The 22,915-nt window shown below is 36.4% G+C and overlaps 1 protein-coding gene across 1 annotated transcript in view; it reads right to left on the bottom strand.

Annotated features, from left to right (window-relative positions):
- SYNE1 (spectrin repeat containing nuclear envelope protein 1) overlaps nucleotides 1–22,915 on the bottom strand; it is a 304,753-nt gene that overhangs the window by 232,287 nt on the left and 49,551 nt on the right. Inside the window, exons 3-6 of the mRNA XM_030446636.1 lie at nucleotides 17,243–17,304; nucleotides 6,736–6,831; nucleotides 4,802–4,885; nucleotides 725–817 (exon numbers count right to left, since the gene is read on the bottom strand). Of these exons, the coding sequence (XP_030302496.1) occupies nucleotides 725–817; nucleotides 4,802–4,885; nucleotides 6,736–6,831; nucleotides 17,243–17,304 (335 nt within the window). The remainder of the gene's footprint in view (nucleotides 1–724; nucleotides 818–4,801; nucleotides 4,886–6,735; nucleotides 6,832–17,242; nucleotides 17,305–22,915) is intronic.

Genomic DNA, 22,915 nt, shown 5'->3' with positions numbered 1-22,915 from the left:
GCATGATTTTCCCTGTTCATCTCAGTGAGCTACAAAATAAAACTATTAGCATCATTTTGTCTAACTTTTATTCTGAGAAGTTGTGAATCATTGAGGCGTCACAGTGGTTGGTGCTTAGGAGAACAGCATCCCCTAGACATGTCTCCTACACAAAATCAGTTGTTTTTCTAATTTTTAGAAGTGACTCATTTTGTTAACTCATATAGACAGGGTTTGGAAAACTATTTTTCCCTCCCACACAACTTCAGCAGAATGCAAATGGCTTCTCCTCTAAAAATTCAAACTCCTCTCAACCTACATCATTCACAGCTAAATTTTGGTCCTTGCAAATATTGCATCTCTCAGGGAAATCAGGACGTTTACATGTATTTTTTGAAAATTATTACTGTCTGTCATCAAGTGCACTGGACATACAAGACAATCACCACTGAGGTTGCTAAAGGTACTTGTAGAAAGAATCTACAAAAACAGTAGAAAGTGAAAGCAAATATTCCATCAATAAAGAAACTCCATTCTAGGGCCAAAGAAACAGATTCCAAAGATAAGTACCTAATTTTACCCATTGGGAAGCACTCCTATCATCAATTTCAGTCAGGATCACATCTTCAATTAATTATCAAGTGACCTAGCTGTGATAGAAGGCTGGAACTGCATTCATTTATATGAAGTTATGATCCGGACTGTCACTTGAGAGAACTGTACTGAAAAATAAAAAATGTAGTACCTGAAAATACAAAATTATGGTCCACACCAAGCCAAGCACAATAGAAGGCCTCCCATCAGCAATATCAGTTGAGTTTATGTTGACAAGTTTAATCTGTATAGGAAAGAAAAAGTGTTATTATAACACTCAACGAATCATAACACTTAGGAAACACATTTCAAACAGATTTTATAGTTTTAATGCACTTTTTACAATGAAATTACAAGGTTTTTTTGTTTAAAAAAAATCAAATGGTTCAGTTTCACTTTTAGCCAAGTATAGCTACAGGTAATTAGGATTTTTCAGATGATTGCATGAACAAACTATTACATTTCAAGCAGAAAGAACAATAAGTACATAGATCATTGTACAAACCGGAGATCCTCTGTATACGGACTAGCATGAAAAGGAAAGCAAAAAAGATGATACAGAAATAAGTTTTAAACTAATAATGATTAGGTAAATCTATTGATTTAATTTTATAATGCAAAGAAAGCACATTTTGTGCACGTTTTACAGCTCAATTAATAATGAAAGCAAATTAAAAGTTCTGTGACAGACTCTAAAGCATGAGAGTTTTTCTTGCTACAGTTCCGAGAAATTTGGAAGGGAAAGAGGCAGCTCAAAAATAAACAAGAAAAGGAAAAGGGGAAGAGAAGAGAGTGCTAAGGAAGATAAGGGGAACAAGAATGTTGCAGTTCTCCAGTATGGATCCTTTTATTGTAAATAATGTTACAACCACTGATCTAAGTTCTCTTGCACTACAAAGCTGACTATAATTTTTTTTTAAAAGAAAAATTGGAAAATTTTGCCCAAGGTCATGTGAAATTCTTCAACATAAATGGGAACATATTCCATGACTCCTAACTCCCAAATGCTCATTTATTGTTTGAATAATATATCACCTTCAAACAAGCTCATACGATAAAAGGCAGTAAAGGAGGTGGGCGATAAAGAGTATATAATATAGAAATTACCAAGTAGGAAATGGAAAAAAATCAGGTAGTACTTGAAAACTAGCAAATATGTTCATACTTATTTACTCAGCAGAACTAAAGAGTCTGCCATCAACCATGACATAAATAAGAAGGGCTGCTAAAGCATCCATGCACTGCAAGTTTGTTCTTGGACAAAGATTGTGGGAAAACCTTGGAGAATAGGCTAAAGAAAGCTAGGAACAATTTAGGTAACCTCATGTGTCTTCCTAAAACAGAGAAAATACTGTAGTTATCTGAATCAGCAGCTGGAAATCCATTAGATAGTGTGAAGAGCAAACAAAAAATTCTTGTTCAATTCTGTTTATTTTTGGAATGAAAACTCTGGAAAGAGGCAGGGAAGAAATCCCCACTGATTTTATTTCCAATGCTCTACATCAATAAATCTGACAAAACTCTGGATATTGTCGACCAGTCAGTAAGAAAATTTTTATTAGCTGTCTAAATAATGATACAAGAGCTTTTCATTTTCCTAGAAAGTGAGGGTTTTTTTCTCATATTATTACAGGCACACAGCTAAAGATTATGATTAAGCTACTCTTCACAGAAGCATGACCTATCTAGTGTTGCTATCATGTTCCCTTTGTCTTACACTCCATTAAAATGAATATAAGAATACAAATTACAAAATAAATTTCTCAAAACCACAAGGAAAGTAGTTTTGTCCAGAATATGTGCTAAATGCTCACTGCATTTTTGAACATAAGAGAAGTATTTGCAGAAATCTGTTTGGACAGTGAAGATAGGAAGTTGATTAAATGTGTAATCAATGCCATTTATAGGTGAACCCATGTAAGAAGAAGACCCTATCTGCCCTTTCCAAAGCACTGTGGATGGTCACCCATCTCCATTTGTTCCCCTTTGAGTGCAGACTGCTCTCAGCTGCTAAAGATCATTGCTGTCTGACAGTTTCCCCACTTCCTCTGGGAGGAAATGGGTGACAGACTGGATAGATGCATCCGTCAGGCTGGGTTCAACCTAGAGACCACCTGCTAATGCATACCCATCTACCTGACACCCTGTAGATTTCCAGCTCCCTCTAGAAGAAAATCTGGCATATTGATAAAAAGCACATACAAAAATAATGAAGATAAATCCAGACCAAAGTCCTCAGATACCAAGAAAAATATAGTGCTACATTTCTGGCAACCTATCTTGATCTTCAGCAGGGTCAGATATCTGGCTGCACTGCTATATTATTTTGGGATTAGCTGGTGCTTCGCATTTGAGGTCCCCCACAATGTTCTGATATACAATCACAAAATGGCTTGGGTGGAGAGGACTTTAAAGATCATCTAGTTCCAATCCCCCCTGCATGGGCAGGGACACCTCCCACTAGACCAGGTTGCTCAAGGTCCCATCCAACCTGATCCTGAACACTTCCAGGGAGGGGGCAGGCACAGCTTCCCTGGGCAACCTGTGCCAGTGTCTCACCACCCTCAAATTAAAGAATTTCTCCCTGATGTCTAACCTAAATCTCCCCCTTTGAGTTTGAAACCATTTCCCCTTGTCCTCTCACTACACAGCCATGTAAAAAACCCTGCCTTAGCTTTCTTGTAGGTCCCCTTCAACTACTGGAAGGTTGCTATAAGGTCATCTTGGAGCCTCCTTGTCCCCAGGATGAACAACCCTAACTTTAGTCTGTCTCATGGGGGAGGTGCTGCAGCCCTCTGATCATTTTATTGACTCTTCTCTGGACACATTCTAGGAGCTCTGTGTCATTCTTATGCTGGGGATTCCAGAACTGGACACAGTACTCCAGGTGTGGTCTCAGAAGAGCAGAGTAGAGGGGGAGAATCACCTCCTCAACTGCTGTCTGTGCTTCTTTTGATGCAGCCCAGGACCTGGTTGGCTCTCTGACCTGCAAACACACATTGATGGCTCACATTGAGCTTCTGTTCCACCATCAACCCCAAGTCATTCTCCTCAGGGCTGTCTGCAATCCTTTCTCCTGTCAACCTGTATTTGTGAATGGGATTGCCTCAACCCAGGTGCAGAACCTTCTACTTAGCATAGACCAGCATGGGTTCTTTGTTCTTCAGCCCAGTCTGGTCTTAATTTAAACAGATAGCACCAGAAAGCAGTTCTCAGCTCTCAGACTGCATATGTCATGGTTTGTATTAAAAACTATACTACTACAGTTTGCTAAAACAGCAAAATTGTGAGCTAGAGATGAATTTTTCTTTGTGAAAATATTTGTCTTTTCTATTGCTTTATATTTTTCAATTAAAAAGTTGTCTCGTAGATTTCTTTCTACAGGTATATACTAAGATTGTTTCCTAAGTAACAAAAATACAATTATGGCAAAATGCCATATGATTAAAAAGAGTGAAAAGATGTCCAAACCCAAATTCCCAATGCATAGCATCATAGAGACATAAAATTCATCAAGTTTTACATCTGCGTCAGGAAAAATTGAACTAAAATGCATAGATTTAAAGAACAAAATATCTGTAATTACATAAAAAACTAAATACATATCATTACAATAGAGAGTGAAAAAGTCAGGAAAAAGTAGAAGTAGATTACTTTTATTTTATGTCCATATCTAGATCACACTGAGCTCTTAGGTTTTCTGTCTTTTGTTATATTTATAAAATATTTTGTTTCATTTCTAAAATGGCCAGAGCACTGGTTTCACTAGAATCAGTTCAGGAATTAGACTGAAGTCCTGCCAAGCTAAGGGGTCACAATGTTCTAACCTTTTATGTCTGTACTTTCAGGGAGTAGAGTTTTGCACATATAGCTGGTGAAGTCCATAAATCCATTATTTTAATTATAAAATAATGCCTCTTCTGAACTGAAGCTCACTGCTCCTTACTAAGAACAGCACCAGGAATGTAGGGAGCATGAGGTGCTGAAGAACACATTATAAAAATAAGAAGGAAGGATATCATCCAAGGATATTCTAACTAAGAAAAGTTGTGCCCTGTACATTGCTACACAACAGTGTTGGATCTCTCGTTTTCACTTTACTGCAGCTTTCAGGCACTGTGTAGAAGCTGAAGACTGCATCCATAGCTCAGATTTTGGAGAATAAGAAAAGGTAGGAAAGAAAGAAAAGAACAAGGGGAAAAACAGTACTAAGTGCTACCAAACCTACCCGTCTTCCTTCCAGAAATTTAAGAGCTGTGCCAATGTTGGCAATCCAGTGAATTCTCTTCAGGTGACGTCCCTGCTCACAAGGCTTAAAGAGAAAGAACAGTGTAAACTCAAATTAGATATATGTCAATTTGCTGTGAAAAATTAAGTTCCATATTATTATAAATGCCAAGGTATATATCGTAGTCTGATTTATAAGTAAAATGTTCCCTGCAACGGTCAAATTGTATTTTTGCATTTATCAATAGGGAGCACTGACAGAGGTGACATAAACGTGATATTTCTATTATAAAAAAGTAATATATGTCTTAATAACCTTAAGTGGCAAGCCGTCAGCTTTAATGAATACACTTCATCAAATCAGACAACTGTTTTTTGTAGGTAAAATATACTATTTTTATACACTTTCAGATGTATATGCGTTTGAGAAATGGCAGCTTTCTCTCACTACAATATTTTTGCTTGCAAAGGAGAAGTCAAGGTGGTTGCTATTTTTAAAAAACAGTCTGCAGTGAAGACATTTTACCTAGAAGATTTTTATCCATTCTAATCCCTCACCAGAGATTTTAAAAACTCAGTTATCACAACCCCCCACTGAACAACAAATTTTTGCCCCCCTTCAGACATGCAGGCTAAAAAAAGACAGAATTGTGTGAATTAAATCAAGCACCTATCTTAGGCTTCTAATACTCTACAGTGGAATTAAGTTACCCACTGAATCTTATATTGTAATGCAAATAACTAACTAACTATGCTTTAAATTCATAATGTTACAAATGGATTTAGCAAAGGCCTGCTACAGATTCTGAAGTTCATCTTGCAGTCACTACAGCATATCATAATCAGGTACACATGAACTTTGAATTAACCAGACATTATTCTGCTTGTGTAGCATCTCTTTCACTAATATTACAATCCAGTGAATTTGATTGTAACAGGTGCTGTCATTAAAATTCTGTTCCTCTTTTACTACTTCAGTTTTTAGCCACAAGGTGGAGACTTTCTGTCTTAGACGAGCAGAAGCAGAAATGGATGTATTTTAACAGGGCAGAAGAACAATTGAAAGTATAGCTTTTTTCCCATCTCACAGTTAAATAACTCTTGCATTCTGAATTACTACATAATTTTGGGTATCACCTACAAACAAAACAGAGGTGATATGTGAAAAAGATTAAAAAGTGTGGCACTTGCAACTTGCCTGCCTATGAGGGCAATTCAGAAGGACTGAACCTTAGAGCAAGCCAAATGATGAACTGTTGCTCTACTGTTTCACCTGCTGCCACCTGATCTACAAGCTAGCTTGCAAAATGTGAGCCCCTGGCCTAAAATGCATGTTTTTCCAAATCACATCCACAAAACCAGCCTGCCTCTCAAGAGACAGCTTATTTGCTATGTAGACACCATGGCTGTGAAAAAGTCCTTTGACATCATTTGAAGTTCTTCACCTCAGAGCAGCAATCAAGTTGAATGGAGATAGGACCCCATGAAATCTGAGAGGCTCACTTTTTTTTTTTTCTTTTTTTTCCTCAGAGAGAAAGCTGTAAATTTAACAAGGCTGTCATTATTTCTTCAAGATGTATCAAAATAGCTTTCAGTTAAGACCTTGTAAGACCTTGTTTATGTCATAATAACACCCAGATGATTTAGATGTAGATTGTTTATCTACAAAGATGTATTTATTGTTTATAACAATAAATAATCATTATGATCAGCTAAGACAAATGATTACAAAATGCATAAAATCAAAAAATGTCAGTCTATAATAAGCTATTTTTGTTGTTTTGTAGCCAGATAGTCTGCTCACTCTGTGAATAAACTTATTTCGCTATGTAGCAGTAAGGTTTTTTATGGTATTTCAAATAAACATATTCAAAAATTATATCCTAGAGAAATCACGCCATTATTTTGTATATTTAGAAGGAAGAGAGTTCTTACCAACTTCTGCCCTGAGAGAACCTCCAGAAGAGCAATCAGCATTACCCCATCTTTAATATCTTCAAACAGGTCATTCACCAGCATTGGAGGATTACGCTGAAAAGAGAGAAGACTTCAGGTATTATGAAGTCTCACCAGCATTACACCCTACCTCCCTTCTTTTCAGACATCAGCACAAAGAGTGGCTGGTCCCCTTCTTTACATCTTGTAATATTTGGTATCAGTGTTTCGTTTAACCATTGCTTTGCCACCATAATATTTAAACAACACTTCTGGTGCAGGACTGTAGATGCTTTCTGTCACTAATGATAAAACGGGAAAACATCCTGCTCTCTAAAAGAAGCAATGAAACACACCAACAAATGTTTATGCCTATAAATAGGCACAACTTAGGGATGTACTGTTAAAGTCACATTTCAATCTATTAGCAAATTCTGTGACATATTTTGCCCAGTGTAAAGTATGTCACAGAAACATTACCCTCTCAGGCTGAATGATGTAAGGAGCTGCAAGAAGGAAATATCCCTAAAGCAGAGTAGCTGGTTGAGCAGCACAGCTACTTTCTCACAGCTGACAGTTGTTACATGAAGCTGCTGCATTTTCTCTCCTCCAGGCCTTGCAGGCTTCCAGTGCTTGTAGCACTGTGACAGCTTTTACTTAAAACAAACTGCTTGGCATATGTCTGTACATTCACAAACACTACAATGATAATACTGAAAAATATGTAAACAGATGATGTTTTAGAAATTTTGAATAACGAGGTCACGTCATTATCATTAAACTCTATTTTCTTAAATACAGCCAGTTTGTGGAACCATGGTTTTCAGATGGTTGATACTTTAATGATCACAAAATGCTCCTTAGAGAGAAAAAAACCTTAAATTTGGTCCAGCTGAAATAAATGAAATAAATACCCTCTAGGTTTGATGAGCTTGTCAGCATTCATATGTCTGCTAATAAACACAACACTAATATTCATAGCTGTTATTTCACTAAAATGACAGACTACAAAAATTCTTGAAAGTACTTTAGTTTTAGTAATTTACATTTAGGGTGCTTTTGTAAAAAAGATGCTTGTAAAACAACTTGATCTGTTACTTCTGTAGAAACATATTTGAAGAGATGAATGTGACAAATGAAACACAGCTCTTGAAAAGGTAAAAATGCTGTAACAAACCAGAAGAACTCAAAGGTTTCAAGCTCTCAAAATTAAAACATCCTGCCTTCATTGTTCATCTTTTAATGAGACATAATTTTTGGCATAAAATGGAAAAAGAACTCCTCTTCTGAAAGCAGACTTCACCTGACATTTTACATGCTCTAATAGCCATAATGATAGAAGAGTATTTTCTTGTGTATATACAATAAAGCAGCATTAGAATTCATTACAAAGATATATTTAATCGTGTTTCTCTTTTATTTCCTAGCAATGCAATAGATTATGGATCATGTTCTTGCTTAATATAACACCAAAGAAATCAATAGAGCAAACAGGTCAGTGGAGATTAATTTGTCCCAGTCTTCTATCACAGGCAATTGACATAAACACAATTAATTTTCCTCACCTTCTGGTCTATCTTTTCCAGTTTGAAGTCCAGAACAACTTTGGTTTTATCAGCATCATCATATGATATGCTGAAGAATTATTTGATAAAACAATTCAGCAATAAAGACAAGATAGCAGCTGCCATCCTAATCCATGGCAGACTGTGGGACAGACTCTTCATCCTTATACACTTGGCAGACTGTGGGGATGGACTCCATGCTGCATCAGGGGAAGAGTGTGAGGAGGAAGGAGCAGCAGAGAGAACATCTAATGAACTGGTTGCAAACCTATGCCAATGTGTTACTAAGGAGGAGGAGGTAGAGAAAATCAGGAATTAAGGTAAACCTCGTGAAGAAGGGGGAGATGTGGGAAAGGTGTTTTAAGATTTGGTTTCATATCTCATTTTCCTACACATTTAGTTGATATAAATTAAACTAATCTCCCCATGTGGAGTCTGTATTGTCCATGACAGTAGTTTCTGATTAATCTCCCTTTCCTTATCTCAACCCATGAGCTTTTTGTCGTATTTTCTCGCTCCTGACCAGCTGAAGAGGTGAATGGTAGAGCAGCATCGGTGGGGACCTGGTATCCAGACCTCACCACAAGAGGGCGATTTAGGATACATTTAGACTGGTGAGATTTATGGTGCCCGATAACCCTGGTGCCTATAATGTACCTGGCAGATAACCTGACTGAGCACAGCACAGCTGTCTTCCAGCTTGAGTGGTTTGGTGTCTTTACTCTCAAATCAGGGTACAGGCCAGATTTTTCCTCATCCCAGTATGAAGTAAAACTTCATTTGAAATTCTTACACAAAACAAGTCTGGGAAGTACCTCTAGTTTCCACAGTGCATAGCTTCAGGTCTTAGATAAAACTTCTGATGACCTGTGTGGCCACCTCTTGCTCTGAAACACCCTTCACTGGTCACTCCTCACTTACAGAAGTTACAAACCCTATATTTGTACCCTAACTGAGGCATGGTACTAAGGTAAGACAATGAAAGTGTCCCGGAAGACATTACGCAAGTGAATTAACACCTACAGTGTTTGCCTTTTTACATCAATCAGATATTCTTTTTGGGAAAACCAGGAGAAGTATGAGAAACCATTAAATAAGATTTAACCTCCCATGCCGGGGGGGTGGAACTAGATGATCTTTAAGCTTCCTTCCAACCCAAACCATTCCATAATTCTATGAAGATGAGAAGCAGCAAAGAAACCATCAAATGACTTACACCAAAGTTAAAAAGACCTGTTCCTCTGACTTGTGAGCATCACAGTAACTATCTATAAATCATTAGGCTGAAATGTATTTTTTGTTGCTTGAAGGCTGCATAATTACAAACACTGACAGTGCTTAACGGTGCACACCATGTACCTTAGCAGTAAAACAGGACCAGAAGGCAGATACCACAGCTGTGACACAAGATCTACTGTATGAGGCTCCTCTAATATGGAAAACACATTAATTATACAGACTGCCAAAAATGTTCTCCATAATTATCTTCATAATATAACATTTTCCAACATTTCCATTTTCCATAATATTAGATATCCTGAAGCAGCTAACACCTAATTAGAAGAAGGTAAGTTCCTAATTGTGTTTCATTAATCACTTTTGGGTTTTTACTACTTTGAGCACATTGCATAGAATTTACCCTATTAAGATTCTAGTCTCTATCAGAATTATAGAACACATTATATTTTTAGTGGGGTTTATAAAACAACAGATTGCTCTTTTATATAGAGATTACATATTTACCAGTCTTATTCCTTATGCTGATACAATTCAGGACATACATACACTAGCTGATACTGAGAAGTTCATACACTCTTATTTACTGTAAATGGACTATAGCACAAGATGGCTCAACCTACTTGACTGTTTTTCCAGGCAGAATCTCTACTGTGACTAAAACATCTTCTGTTGGAAAGGATAAATACTTATTCCTTGGTTATGCCTATAATGTCATCTGAAATGAAGGGCGAAAGTATAACTTTATACTGCTTATTTAGCCTCTGGAGAGATTTTTTTTCAAGCTGTATTCAGTTAAAATCTATTGAATATTTTTTTTTTTCTAGAGACTTAATGGGATTTAACATCTATTCACTTAGTTGCTTTAATGCACTGCCAAACTACTACCTCTAAGTTAGTAAAAGCAGGGAAAGAAAACAAACTTAAAATTTTACCTTGGAAATGTTGACTGTACTCTAGATTTCTGGCTTTTTACATGTAAATGCATAGCTCCATCTATAGTGACCAATTGCAATGATCTTACAACACTATTTTGAGTGTTGGAAAGCTAGTGCAAAGAATTTGATGAATTAATTTTCAAATTAGAAAAAAAAACAGGCTAACATTTAAGAAGTATATGAAGGAACCTCTGAAAGCCTTATAATATTAGATCAAAGCTATTATTTATAGACTTATTGAACAGAATTATTTGAGAGAACTCAGACTATACTTCAATGAACAATCAGACAATAAATCTACAACATGTCAGGTCTACAAAAAGACTCCAGATACTTTAGAATGTGATTTCAGTTTTTGAAAGCTTCTTCAAGAAAGCAAAATATCAGAATAACACTGATTATATGCTTCATACTGCATTACACACATTCTTTTAAACATTCATTTATTGCAGTATATTCAATGATAGCAGTGTAGTTTATAGTGACAATGACATTTAGGAACAATCATGTCACAAGCAGAGAGGTGCACTCAGCGTGAGTAAATTCATGCTCTCTGTAGGAGGAATATGAGTTAATTGGAAAAGAATCTTAAAGGTTAATGAACCGGATTTTTCCCTTATTAAATATTTATTTAAATTACTATATTTAGAAGTGATCACAAATGGGAACTGATGAGGAAATGCTTTGCTTAATCTTGTTGCTCTTAAACAGTTATCTAATTTGCTGTATTGTTGTATTGTTCAGGAAATATTCTGAATGATTTACAGAAATTAACATTGATCAATAAGCTTAAAAAAAAAAAAAGAAAATTATAATAGACCTGAAATCTCTAGACATTCCTCCTCTAAGTTTTGTAAAATCCAAACCTCAGATACAGAATCAATGTTATGTTTGCTAAACTTCATTCTTGTATTTCAACAGACTTTTTTGCATATTTTTTTCTCATTTGCATCTTTGCTACAGGAATGTTTTCCTTAGATGCTGCACTAAATTTGTCTAACGAATAACATATATAACATACATACAACAGTATCTGCATCATAATGAATGCAATTAAAACACTACGTTTGCTACATTAGTTTTTCAAATAATGTTTTAAAAACTGCTGAAAAAAATGTATGAAAAGCTACCCACATGCAGGAACAGGAACAAGACTGTGTAACTCTGTAGGAAAATACATGTGGAACAAGAAGGAGAATGTGAAACTTGAGATACTCTGTAATAGCTGCCCCACTCCTCTGCCCCAATTTAATTCCTAAGTATTTAAACACATAGGTTTCCATGGTCCTTGCTCCTAATGACTGTTTTTATTACTAAAGAATCAGATCTAAGTTTTACATAATTGCATCACAGAAATTGATTCAGCATCCACTGTTTAATATTAGAGGTTACATCCAAAGCTAGTAAAAATGTAGAGAGACTTCTGGAGCAGAAAACTGCCACTAAGACTTTCTCTCATCATAGAGTCAAGTGTCATTAGCTTAAATTGTTTCTGTGTCATTGACTAAGATACTGGGAGCCTGTTTTCTCATTTGAAAAAGACACAAGATAACTTAGTGCATCGATGAAAATCAATGAGGTTCTTGTAGGGAAAAAAACAAAAAAATCTTGATATATTCATTTCTTTTTCTTCCTTTCTTTGCTATGAAACATCATTTTGCAATTTCAAAGGCCTTAATATAAGGCTTAATGCCCAAGTTTAATTCAGCATTATGAAAATGCTGAATTGCTTGAGTATAATTTTAAAATATTCAGACATTCCTAGTTTTTATTTTATATCCATCCTCTGATTTTGTTTGTTGGCGGATGCATCCTTTTAATGGAAGTACAGACATAATACTGTCTTTCAGTATGTATTGTTCACTCTATTTGGTGAGTACACACACTAGAGTACACATACTCCCTACACCTGGGAGCAAGGATGTTATTTGATTGGGTGAAACCAATTCACAGTCTGTGATCCAAAGCTTTGAACTACTGTTTCCCAACACTTTCATGAAAGATGACAAAGGCAATAAAGGATGCATGCTTCTGTTATACAAAGAGGCATGTTTTTCATCTTCTTTATCATCTAGTCCATTATCCAATAAATCAGCATATGCACTGAAATGAAAAACAACTAACTGATGTTTCGGATGATATGTCTCCTGTTGACATATTTGGTCTAACATTGTTCTGTATTTTAAACTTAGGCTTTAAAAACATTCTTCAAGAGATACTCAGGAGAATACTCAAATTCCTTCTGTCTTGCAAGATTGAGGCTGAAAGAAGGGAGGTTCAGTTCTACAATCTTAGAGAAATACGAATAAATAACATGAAATTAGAAAATTCTTTGTCCTGCTACACATTCATATCTCATTTTTCCTTAATAGAACTTCACAGCTGCACACAAATTAAACTGGATAAGCAGAACATAGATCACATCAATTTGGTAGATTGTGACCCAATTTCTGCAACTGGATGGCAGAGTAAAGAGATGATTACCAGTTGCTGAGTCACACCAGAGTCATGAGTCAGAGGCAAGGAACAAATTTGGATAGGATTAGGGAGACAGACAGCAGAGGAAGAGCAGATGTAGCCTAGTACTAATAGCTGACTCAAAATGAAGCTGTTATACTACCTGCCAGTTATCATTCTTGCAGCTCTTTCCTCTGTGTTCATCCCCTGTAGGACATGGCCCTGTGTGTTAGGACGTAGCTCGTGCTTGGGCTGCCTTACTTCAGTGTTACTCTGAGGCATCCCATAATTAGCTGATGCCAAGTCCTTTACCTGTCTTCTGCTTGTGATAGAACATACCTTTGAATCAGGAAACAGAATTCTATGGTAAAAAGCTAGCATTCTATGGTAAAAGCAAGAGAGAATATGAAATTTGTACCTCCCTCCTACTCCCTTTTATAAAATTCAGTTCATTGAATCATAGAATCACTTAGGTTGTAAAAGTCCAACCATTAACTCAACACTGCCAAGTCCACCACTAAACCATGTCATTAAGAACCACATCTACATATCTTTTAAATATCTCCAGGGATGGTGACTGAGCCACTTGCCTGGGCAGCCTGCTCCAGTGCTTCCTAACCCTTTCAGTGAAGAAATTTCACCTGTACTGTCATTTCATTTACCTGTTTTGTGCATCTTATTTTTATTCAAATCCATTCTTAATTTTACAGCTAAAAGAAAAAAAAGAAAAAAAAAAAACAAAACAGAAGAAAAACCCCAGCATATTTTTATATCTACATGGTGGACTTAATGAAGCTATTTAATTAGTTTCTGATTCAGCTAGAGCATGACTTTTTAGAAGAAAAGCATATAAGATTTTAAAGATTAAAGAATCATTCATAGCAAACCCTGACAAACTGTTACATCCTGATTTATATTTTCAGATTATTAATTGTTCTGTGTTCTACCTAACATAAATAAGTTCTGCATTTCTATTTCTTCCAAATCACTCCCCTTCATGATGTCAGAAACTGCTCTTTTTTTAAATCCTTCTTTGCTCTATTCGTCTAATGCTGTATAAGGATGAAAACTCTACTTTAGTAGAGCTTCCTTTCCTCCTTTCTTTTGCCATCAGTAAACCCATCTTTCAAACTGTTACAGAGAAACCTACAGAAATCTTTGCTTGGAAAACATTTATTTGTCCTGGTTTTGAGATTTGATGCAGTTACTCACCAGAACATATTCCATAACATTCAAACTTATTCATGATGAAACATTTCCAGATATCCATGGTATTACAGTTACAGATATTTTATCCATGGTATTACAATTACAAATAGTTTTTTGTTGTTTTTTGGGGCGGTGGTGGTGTTTGGTTTTGTTTTTGTTTTTGGCAGATAGAGTTTTCAGTTATTTTCTTATTTTCTCCCATTATTTTTTCATTAATAATTTTACTAGATTAGTAAAAATGTCAACTATTGAAGTTGCTGCCAAAAATTAAAGGAAAGGAACTCAAAGTTTTATAGTCAAGGGACAGAGAGACAGATTGAAGTTATTCTTAATTTTTAAGCCTGTATATAGAGTCAAATTCAGCATAGTAACATTGGATTGCTTTTTTGATTACATTATAAACTCCAATCTGGCAACTAGCACACACTCACACAAAAACAAAGTAAGGCAGCAAAAAAAGGCTAAGCCTTTGAACTGTAAGCTCACCTGTAACTATGTGTGTAAGACTTGCATTTTTTTCTAGTGGGTTGAAATCCTCCCTCCCCCCCCCCCTTGCTGAACAGGACAGGGAAAAAACCCAATATGTAGTGAGTCAATCTAAATATAGGAAAATACTCAGAAGTTGCCAACAAAGGTAAATCAGACTCTACTTTGGCAAAATTAATTAAGAAATTAAAATCAATTTAGATTCATGTTGTGAGAAACAATTAAAAAGTTGAAAGTACCTTCCCCTCACTTGCTCCTTTTTTTTTCCTAGGCTCAACTTCACTCCTTCACTCCCAGCTCTTCTTTCCCCCACCACCACCACCTCAACACCTGCATCTGGTCCCTCAATATTGTTTAGTCCCAGAGTACCTTCACCACCTTTAGCAGACACAAGCCCAAATCCAGAAGCATGTGTGGCTTTTTCTCTGCTATCAGTATGGGTCCAGGGCCTCCTGATATTCCTCACTGGGAATATCCACCATTTTTGCAGGTGTTATATATTTTGTTGGATCCAAATAAGGGAGTGAAATACAGACAGTGTTGCCTAAAAGCAAGTCTTCTACCAGGTTTTTTGATTACACCATTTCAAAGGCTTCAAGACTTTGGGGATGTTACAGCTTTCCCATTTCTTGTGAAATAAATAAAACTGTAACAATCTTTTAGAAGAATCAAATAAACTAAATGTTGGGTTTCTGGGTTACAATTTGAAACAGGAGCTATAGGGAGTCTTGTGCATTTCAGAGACCCATCAGTGTTTCTGACAGCTGTCATGAACTAAGAAATTTCCACACTTACAAAAAGAGATGACTTAACAAAGTCTTAAAAGACTTAAACTTTAAAAAATTAAAAATTTGAATAGCATGAGCAACTCCTGTTAGGTGCAATGTCTGTAATCTATGAACAGCATAAATGGGAAGCAAAGCTGCAAAGCTGGCTTATCTATACATCTGATTTAGGCAGTGAGGCAAACTTTCTGACAGTCAACATACAGTATCACAGAAACAGCTTTCCTGTTAAAGGGTGAATTCACATGGACTGATTGCACCAAGGAAGTTCAGGCGGATACAAGTAAGGGATGTAGCTGGTTAACTGCTTGGTTTGAGAGAGAATATATGATCAGCCTTTACAGTATGAGACCTACTAAAGAAATATACACCTAGATCACAAAAGTCAAATGGTTTAGCAGAGTCCTCACCATCCAAATGGACTAGCACAGTAAAAGTAGAGTTTGCAACCCTCAGCCCAGAGCAAATTCCTTTCTTTAATGGAGCTGCCATCACGACTTTGTCTCTTCCCAAGGACTAGTCAATTTTATCAGTACATTATCATCACATGCACACACACACATATGTATACCTAAGAAAATGTACATAAATCTACTTGTCAATTATAATTGGAGAATACTGATAAATTATTATTGATAGAATGCAAGTAAGAAATAGAAAAACATGAAATAAGAAGGTTTTCTTTCTCCTCTGATACATGCTCACAGTCCTCTTTGCCAGTTCTTTAAAAAGTACTGAATGTCTTTCTATCTTGGTTGATGTAAATGGACCATACATTGAGTGCTTAAGTTCTTTGCTGCAGGGGCAACTTTTCCAAATTATTTCAAAGAGAATGGGACAACAGACCACATTACCAGTAAGCATCCACTATCAAAAAGTCCTGAAGATAACCTTGCCCTTGCAGTTGAATTTTACAACGCCAGTGTAGTTCATTTCACAGTAAATGCCTCAAGTCCATTACTCAGTAATATAAATAAATGCTGTTGCTCTACCATACCATCTTACTAGATCAAGTCACATGATATAGCATTATATGGCCTTCCTGTTTTACTCCGTTCATTTTTGAGGGCACTATTATCCAATTACACAGAAACGAAGACTTTGCTCAGATTTCAAACTCATTAATATTTGTTATTAAAAATATGAATTTCAAAGAACACCTCTGGTGTTTAAATATTTTAATTTACTGGACTAACTGATAACTATGGTTAGAGCTGTGCTGTGCGGAAACCCTGGGAAATGTCACATCAAACCTCACTGGTTATGTTGTCAGATAAAGTTGGTACCAGTTGTAGCTTAATACTTTTAAAATTTTATGTGAAATGCTGTTTTTATTCCACTAAATAAAAAAAAAAAAAAAAAAGTTTTAGGTTGTGGTAAGAAGTAAGAGTCTCATGATAAATCCCAAGCATCAGATAATTAAATCAGCACTGTATTCACAAAGTGTTAGTTACTTTTTGACCTGTTCACCTCTATCAAACTGTACAACAACTGACTCAAGTTTTATTCAAATACACTGAGTGCAATAAGGATTTCTGTTTCATAAAAAGTAGTTTCAGTTATTTCCTCTGGTTGAAACAGTAATTACAGTGCTACCTTGCAGTTTTGGCCAAAGGAGTCGGGTGGTTGCCTGTAGATGCCACTGACAATGCTGCAGCTGACTGCTATCATGCTGAAGCAAATTCATCCCTTATGGTGTACAGGTAGTGAGGATCCCTTTTTAAGTTTGCACCATTCTGCTCAGGCAAATCAGACATATTCTATACTCCAGGGACAGTACAAGAATAGATAAAATGTTTTGATTAAAAACAATTTCAAAGCTGCATATTACCTTAGCCAGATGAGTATTGATCCATTTGGTGAAAGTCCTTTTCTGTACTGACTCTTGCTCATCTGAGAAAAAAAAGGAAATAATTTTTGTTAGACATTGCTGAATTGTTTTGGATTCATATGAAGGAAGAATAATATTCTCTACTGGCAAGAAAAGCATTCTGCATTTGCCAGAAATGCCATTATGTTTTCTTGAGACTATTAATTCTGCCTGTTACTACCCATAACAAACATTTCATATTATTGTAATAATACTCTGACACTTGACTACTTGGTCAGTTTCATAGCAAAGTTCATGTATTAATGTGTGAATGAACAGCAAGGCACCAGTTTAAATGTGAATGTCAAGATCAATTTTAGATCTAAGTCTGTATTATAATTACCCAAGGTCTCAGAACCTAGACATTTTCTGTACTTTTTAACTGGAATCCATGTCTCTGACAGTCAAGTTGATTTTATTTGGCATATCACTAGAGACTTAGAAAAACTTCTCTAGTGTGTACATTTGAAAGCATATATAATATTAAATGAAAAATTTTAAATTGCATTCTCAAGCCTACTCATCCTCTTGCAGATCTATCCAGGGAGGAGGCATTAGCTAGTTCAGGTAGTTTCTGTACTGCTACTTTCTACTTAGTTCTATCTTGAAGGACTTGCCTGCTTTATAGTGAATTTCACTGATTCTCAGATAGTCCCTGGGGGACTGTTGCCAGCTGCATAGACAAAAATAGCTCCTGAATGAGCTCCTCCAACTTCAGCAACCAGGGTCATGGCTGCAGAGAGAAGAGAATCGCGGTGCCATAACCAATCCATGAAGTCCTGTCCCTTCCTTGTGGAGACAGGTTTTGCCACATGGAATCATTTCACACTACTGTAATTCAATTATTTATTTTGGGGATTTTTGTTTCAAAAATAAAAGGAAATACCTTTTGCACTGAAAAGTAAATCATATTATTACCATCATTAGCTCAGACTGAGCACCTTCATTCTCCAACAGAAAATCAAAATAAATAAATATATGCTAAATATTTACATTCAGAACATGTCACAAACCCTACAGATAAAAAATATGATTATAGCTACTGCATTTGCAACTGATTTGTGCAGCACTAAATAGTGATTTGAGACCTTACACATCTGTAAAATTAAGAAGGAATATTATTTGATGCCCATTAAAGCTCTGGAATCACTAACTCTTGGATAACTAACAAGTTTGATTTACTACTACTAAGCTCCCTGATTTACACTTACATAATGCTGTTCTACAGTGAGGGTACATAAAATTGAAGGACAAAATTAATTGCCTAAGATATTTTCTTAAGTGGGACAACAATGGCTCTCTGGCCATATATGAGCTCCCAAAAAGTGTTAGGAGCATTTCCACTTGAAGATTTTACATTTCGTTTTCCATATAAACAGTATATCTCTCCAGCTAATGTATTTCTAGATTAGCAAACTTCATGCCTAAGAAAATAATTTTGCATTCCTTATCTTTTTTTTTCTCTTTGATTTAATTGGGTAGGTTATCTTACGTAATTTTAAAAACATTCATTACATTCTCAGGGTCTACTTGTTGAACTGTCAAGGAAGTTATTGAAAACATCACTGTAAATACTGCATTGTGCTTCATTCCATACTGATTACTACTGGCAAGGCATGTATATATATGGGATTGCTTCTGCTTTCTGGAAAACAGACCTGTCACTTCAAGGTTTCTAACTGTGAACAAGATCTTTTCTTGTGATATACCATAAACATCAACTCTGCTCTGACAAGCATATACATATACAAGTAGTCCAATTAATTTCAGTGGAAGTACTTGCACACTTGTATCAGGTTGTGTGTGGGATTTGGGGACAGAGAGCAAGTGCTCACAGAATCAGTTCAGCTCTGGCTTCATTCACCCCTGTATAACTTTAAATTCCCCAGCAACCCTAATACAAGAATGACATGCCAAAAGAAATAGACTTTTAGAAGTCAAACTTCTTATCAAAGAAACAAGTGAAAATGGTTTGCAGTTCCAGTGCATCCTTATAGTTTAGGAAGCTGCCTTCTGACAGTAACTGGTAATGGGAGAAGCAGCTCCCAGCATAAAAACATTTACCAACAGAAGACATACTCAGATCCATCCATACCAACATATAGCCTTTAGAAATTGCCTTTCAGAATAATCTGTTGCGAGGGAGTATATGTGAGCAATGTGTTTATTAATTAAAGTTATGAACAGGGCTCATAAAGAAAATACCATTAATAATAGTTCCCTTTTTTTAGATTTTACCACTGCAAAAATGATGGCTAACATACTACAAGTAGTGGATTTGTCTTACAAATTCAATGATGAAGGTTTTTTTTATTTTTTATTTTTTTTTTTTACAAATTTCCCTGGAAATTCAATGAACCAATACAGATTCCTCACAGAGTTACTGTTTATCTACAATCACAACAAACACGTCATACTGTTTCTTCTGCTCTCCCCACCTGCAGAGACTGTCACCTTCTAATATGCACCACTTACCCAGCCGGTACTGAAAGAAGACAGGAAGCAGATCTAACGATGTAACCTTTCTGCCACCAGCACCTCTGTAGTGAGCCATAAGCACTTCTGCTGCTGCAGCTACTCCTGTCTCATGTAGACTGCAGCTTTTCTTTAGAATGCAGCCAGAAGTAATTTTTCAAGAGCAGTGATTTTTTTTCCTTCACTGCAAATGCAGGTCTCTTACAGAAATCAATCCACTTGCTCCCATCAGAGGACTCGCATGAAGCCAAACCTTAAAAAAATCTTTATATATTCTTCCAGAGATGCAACAGCCAGACAAAGCCAGTTGTATTGGAACTAGCAGCTTGCTGGTCTCACTGCTGTCATCCTTCTCCACTGTTTTCCCGAGGAAAGATTTTATTATCCAAGCACCAGCCAATCCGCTAGCAGAAACCTCTGATGTCAAGAGCCTGAATTATTCATCCAGGGACTGGGAAAACCCAACTACGCTGCTGACATCCTAAAGCAGCAAGATGTGTGGCTGCAAAATGTGATGCAGTCTTCTCACTAGTGCATTTGTAACAATCTACTGCTCAGTACGCATAGAAATGGCTGAATGACATAACCTTTCTCTAGTTTGCAATAAATATAAAAGGAAAGCAGCTTTTAAAAGCAACCACTTGGGTTCATCAATGTATAATCTATTTAGACATGGATGTACTTCAGCTTTGCAACTGAAACAGTGAAGTGGAAGAAATAGCAAGCAATGAATCTGAACAGACATGTAGGCTGCTTAGCTTTTAATAATACATTTGAACTGCTGTACAAGAAGAATGAAACATGCACAAGTATGCACAGTATTTTTGGAGTGCACTTGGACCAGGCTGAAAAAACCCTAGATTTTCTGATAATATGCAGTACTTTCCATTTCATTAAATCAGAGCATCAGAGCATTTGAACAGACTTTGTTTTGCTCTGGCAAAACGAAGGCAGTTATGAAACTAGAGATTCATATGTTGTTCATCCACAACAGCAAACAGAGTAGTACACATTACTGAGTGACAATCAATGGCACACTTTTAGTATGCCAGTACAGTATATGTATTTTGAGGTCAAATTCAAATTTTTGCTTTTGTTAAACACAATTACTCTGACAAGATCATTCTGCATTTGAAAGACATATTGCAAGACCATTTGGTCTTAATTAAATGCATTTCTTTACCTGTCTGGAAATGTCTTCATATTTTTACAGAGCATTTGTTACAGACTCTACCAAAGCAGCACCAACAGACTGCATTTTTAGGTTGATTAAAAAAAAAAAAAGACAAACATAATTTGGTTTATTTATTTAGCATTTAGAACAAATTATTTTGAGAGATGAACAATATCTGTCATGTTATCTTCAGACAGGTATATGCTGATGAAATATTCATCATGCATGCATATTATAGCAGCTACTATCATGCATAACATTCATATACATTAAGAGAGCAGTGGCACACTTTCTAGAGGAGCTTTTCTAGAGACAGACTTCCTGGGGAGCCCAGTCCCTGCCTGCTGGCTGCGGCAGCACCACCTCCTCAGCTGCAGAGCCCCATGTGCCACAGGCTTGTGGTGTGCTGTGGTAGATCCCACCTCTGGCACCTCCAGCCTCAGGCACTTGGGGATCAAATGATCCGAAAGCAACTTGAGTGGAAGGAGGTTGCAAATACAGAGTTCTGATGCATGGTAACACTTGGAGGAGTCTCAAACACAGAAACACAGCAGAGCTGAGTTCACACGTGTCTAATAAAAGAATCTTGACAGTGACCTAATATTGTGTAGATTGTTTATTTCCAAATTCCATGAAATTCAATTCAAATTGCTCACAGCTCCCCATTTTTAGCATCCTTTTCTGTTTTCTTTGGTTTTGATAGTTCTGTCCTAAAAACACCTAGGAGCTTGTTTTTGTTTTGTTTTTGTTTTTCAGGTCCTTGGCACCTTTAGGAATAATGCTAAAACTACCTGGAAGCTCAGAAAAGTGTGCCAGACCAGCTGCAATGCTTCGAAATGTCACTTGAGAACAAAACACAGCACAGTAAACAGCACCTTGGTGAGAAGTTTTGGCCAGCAGTATGGCATAAATTCTCTAAAGCTTTCAGTAAGATATGCTATACAGCAATTTCATTAAAGATATTATTAAAGCACCTGTCAGAAAGCTTGCAGAGTCAAAACAATAGTATGGAAACTCTACTTATGAAAAGGAGCAATATTTTAATCTGCATAGTTTAATAACACCTCCGTAACAGATGGATTACCCCCATTCAGGAGAACTGCAGAGAGGCTAAGCAGACTCATTTCTTTTTAGTCTCCTGTTACTGTTTTTTAGAGGAAAATGCCAGGACAGTTCTGCTTTGTGAAAAACAACAAAGAAAAACAAAGCTTGGGGGTAGCTCACACATCACCTGTAGTGTGTTCCACCACTGAGCCCTGGTCTTCTCTCCATCAGTTTCTGCAGAAAGAAAATGCATACACAGGGGCTAGAAGGCAACCAGTCATCCTTGGCCAGCCCCTTACTAGGGAAAATTATGGGGATCATCTCCCTGGACACTGTGCCAACATATAGCATTGCTCAATCTAACCATAACCTTAATATAGTAGTTTGAGTGCCAAAAATTTTACGTCATTTGGAAAAGTGGAAGTAGAATAATAAAAAAAAAACAAGTCCATGCTCGTGGAAGAGTTACAGGAAACTGAAATGTTGAGAAGCAGCCTCACAGCTGCAAAGAACTCCCTCTGGTACATGTGCTGCTGGATATCAATTGCCATGCTGCTAAGAACATGTTACTGTTACTGTCTGTCTGAAATGTATGTCAAAATAGTTATTTTCACTTTACACATTCCTTATTTATGGCCTTCATTTCCAAGGCAGAGTGTCTGTCCAGCCACTAGTTAGAAATATTTAGAGAATGATTCAATATATCACCCAAAGAAGCTTCCATTTAGAAAATACCTGTGTATAGTCAAATACAAATCAAACAATCAATGTCTTTTTATTTTTTTTCTTAGTCAGTTTATTCTTCTACTAGCACATTCACCAGTCAGTCTCTCTGGAAGCACTTGCTTTGGACTGGATTTAAATTTTAGAAACCTGGAAACCCAAAAGTTTAGCCTGTACCTGAGACTGGGTGCTTTTACTTGAGCTGTTGATTCTAATCA

This window comes from Calypte anna, chromosome 3, assembly GCF_003957555.1.
Source record: "Calypte anna isolate BGI_N300 chromosome 3, bCalAnn1_v1.p, whole genome shotgun sequence".
In the NCBI taxonomy this organism is placed as follows: Eukaryota; Metazoa; Chordata; class Aves; order Apodiformes; family Trochilidae; genus Calypte; species Calypte anna.
The sequence above is the reverse complement of the archived record's forward strand: the minus strand, read 5'-3'. Positions and strand labels throughout refer to the sequence as shown.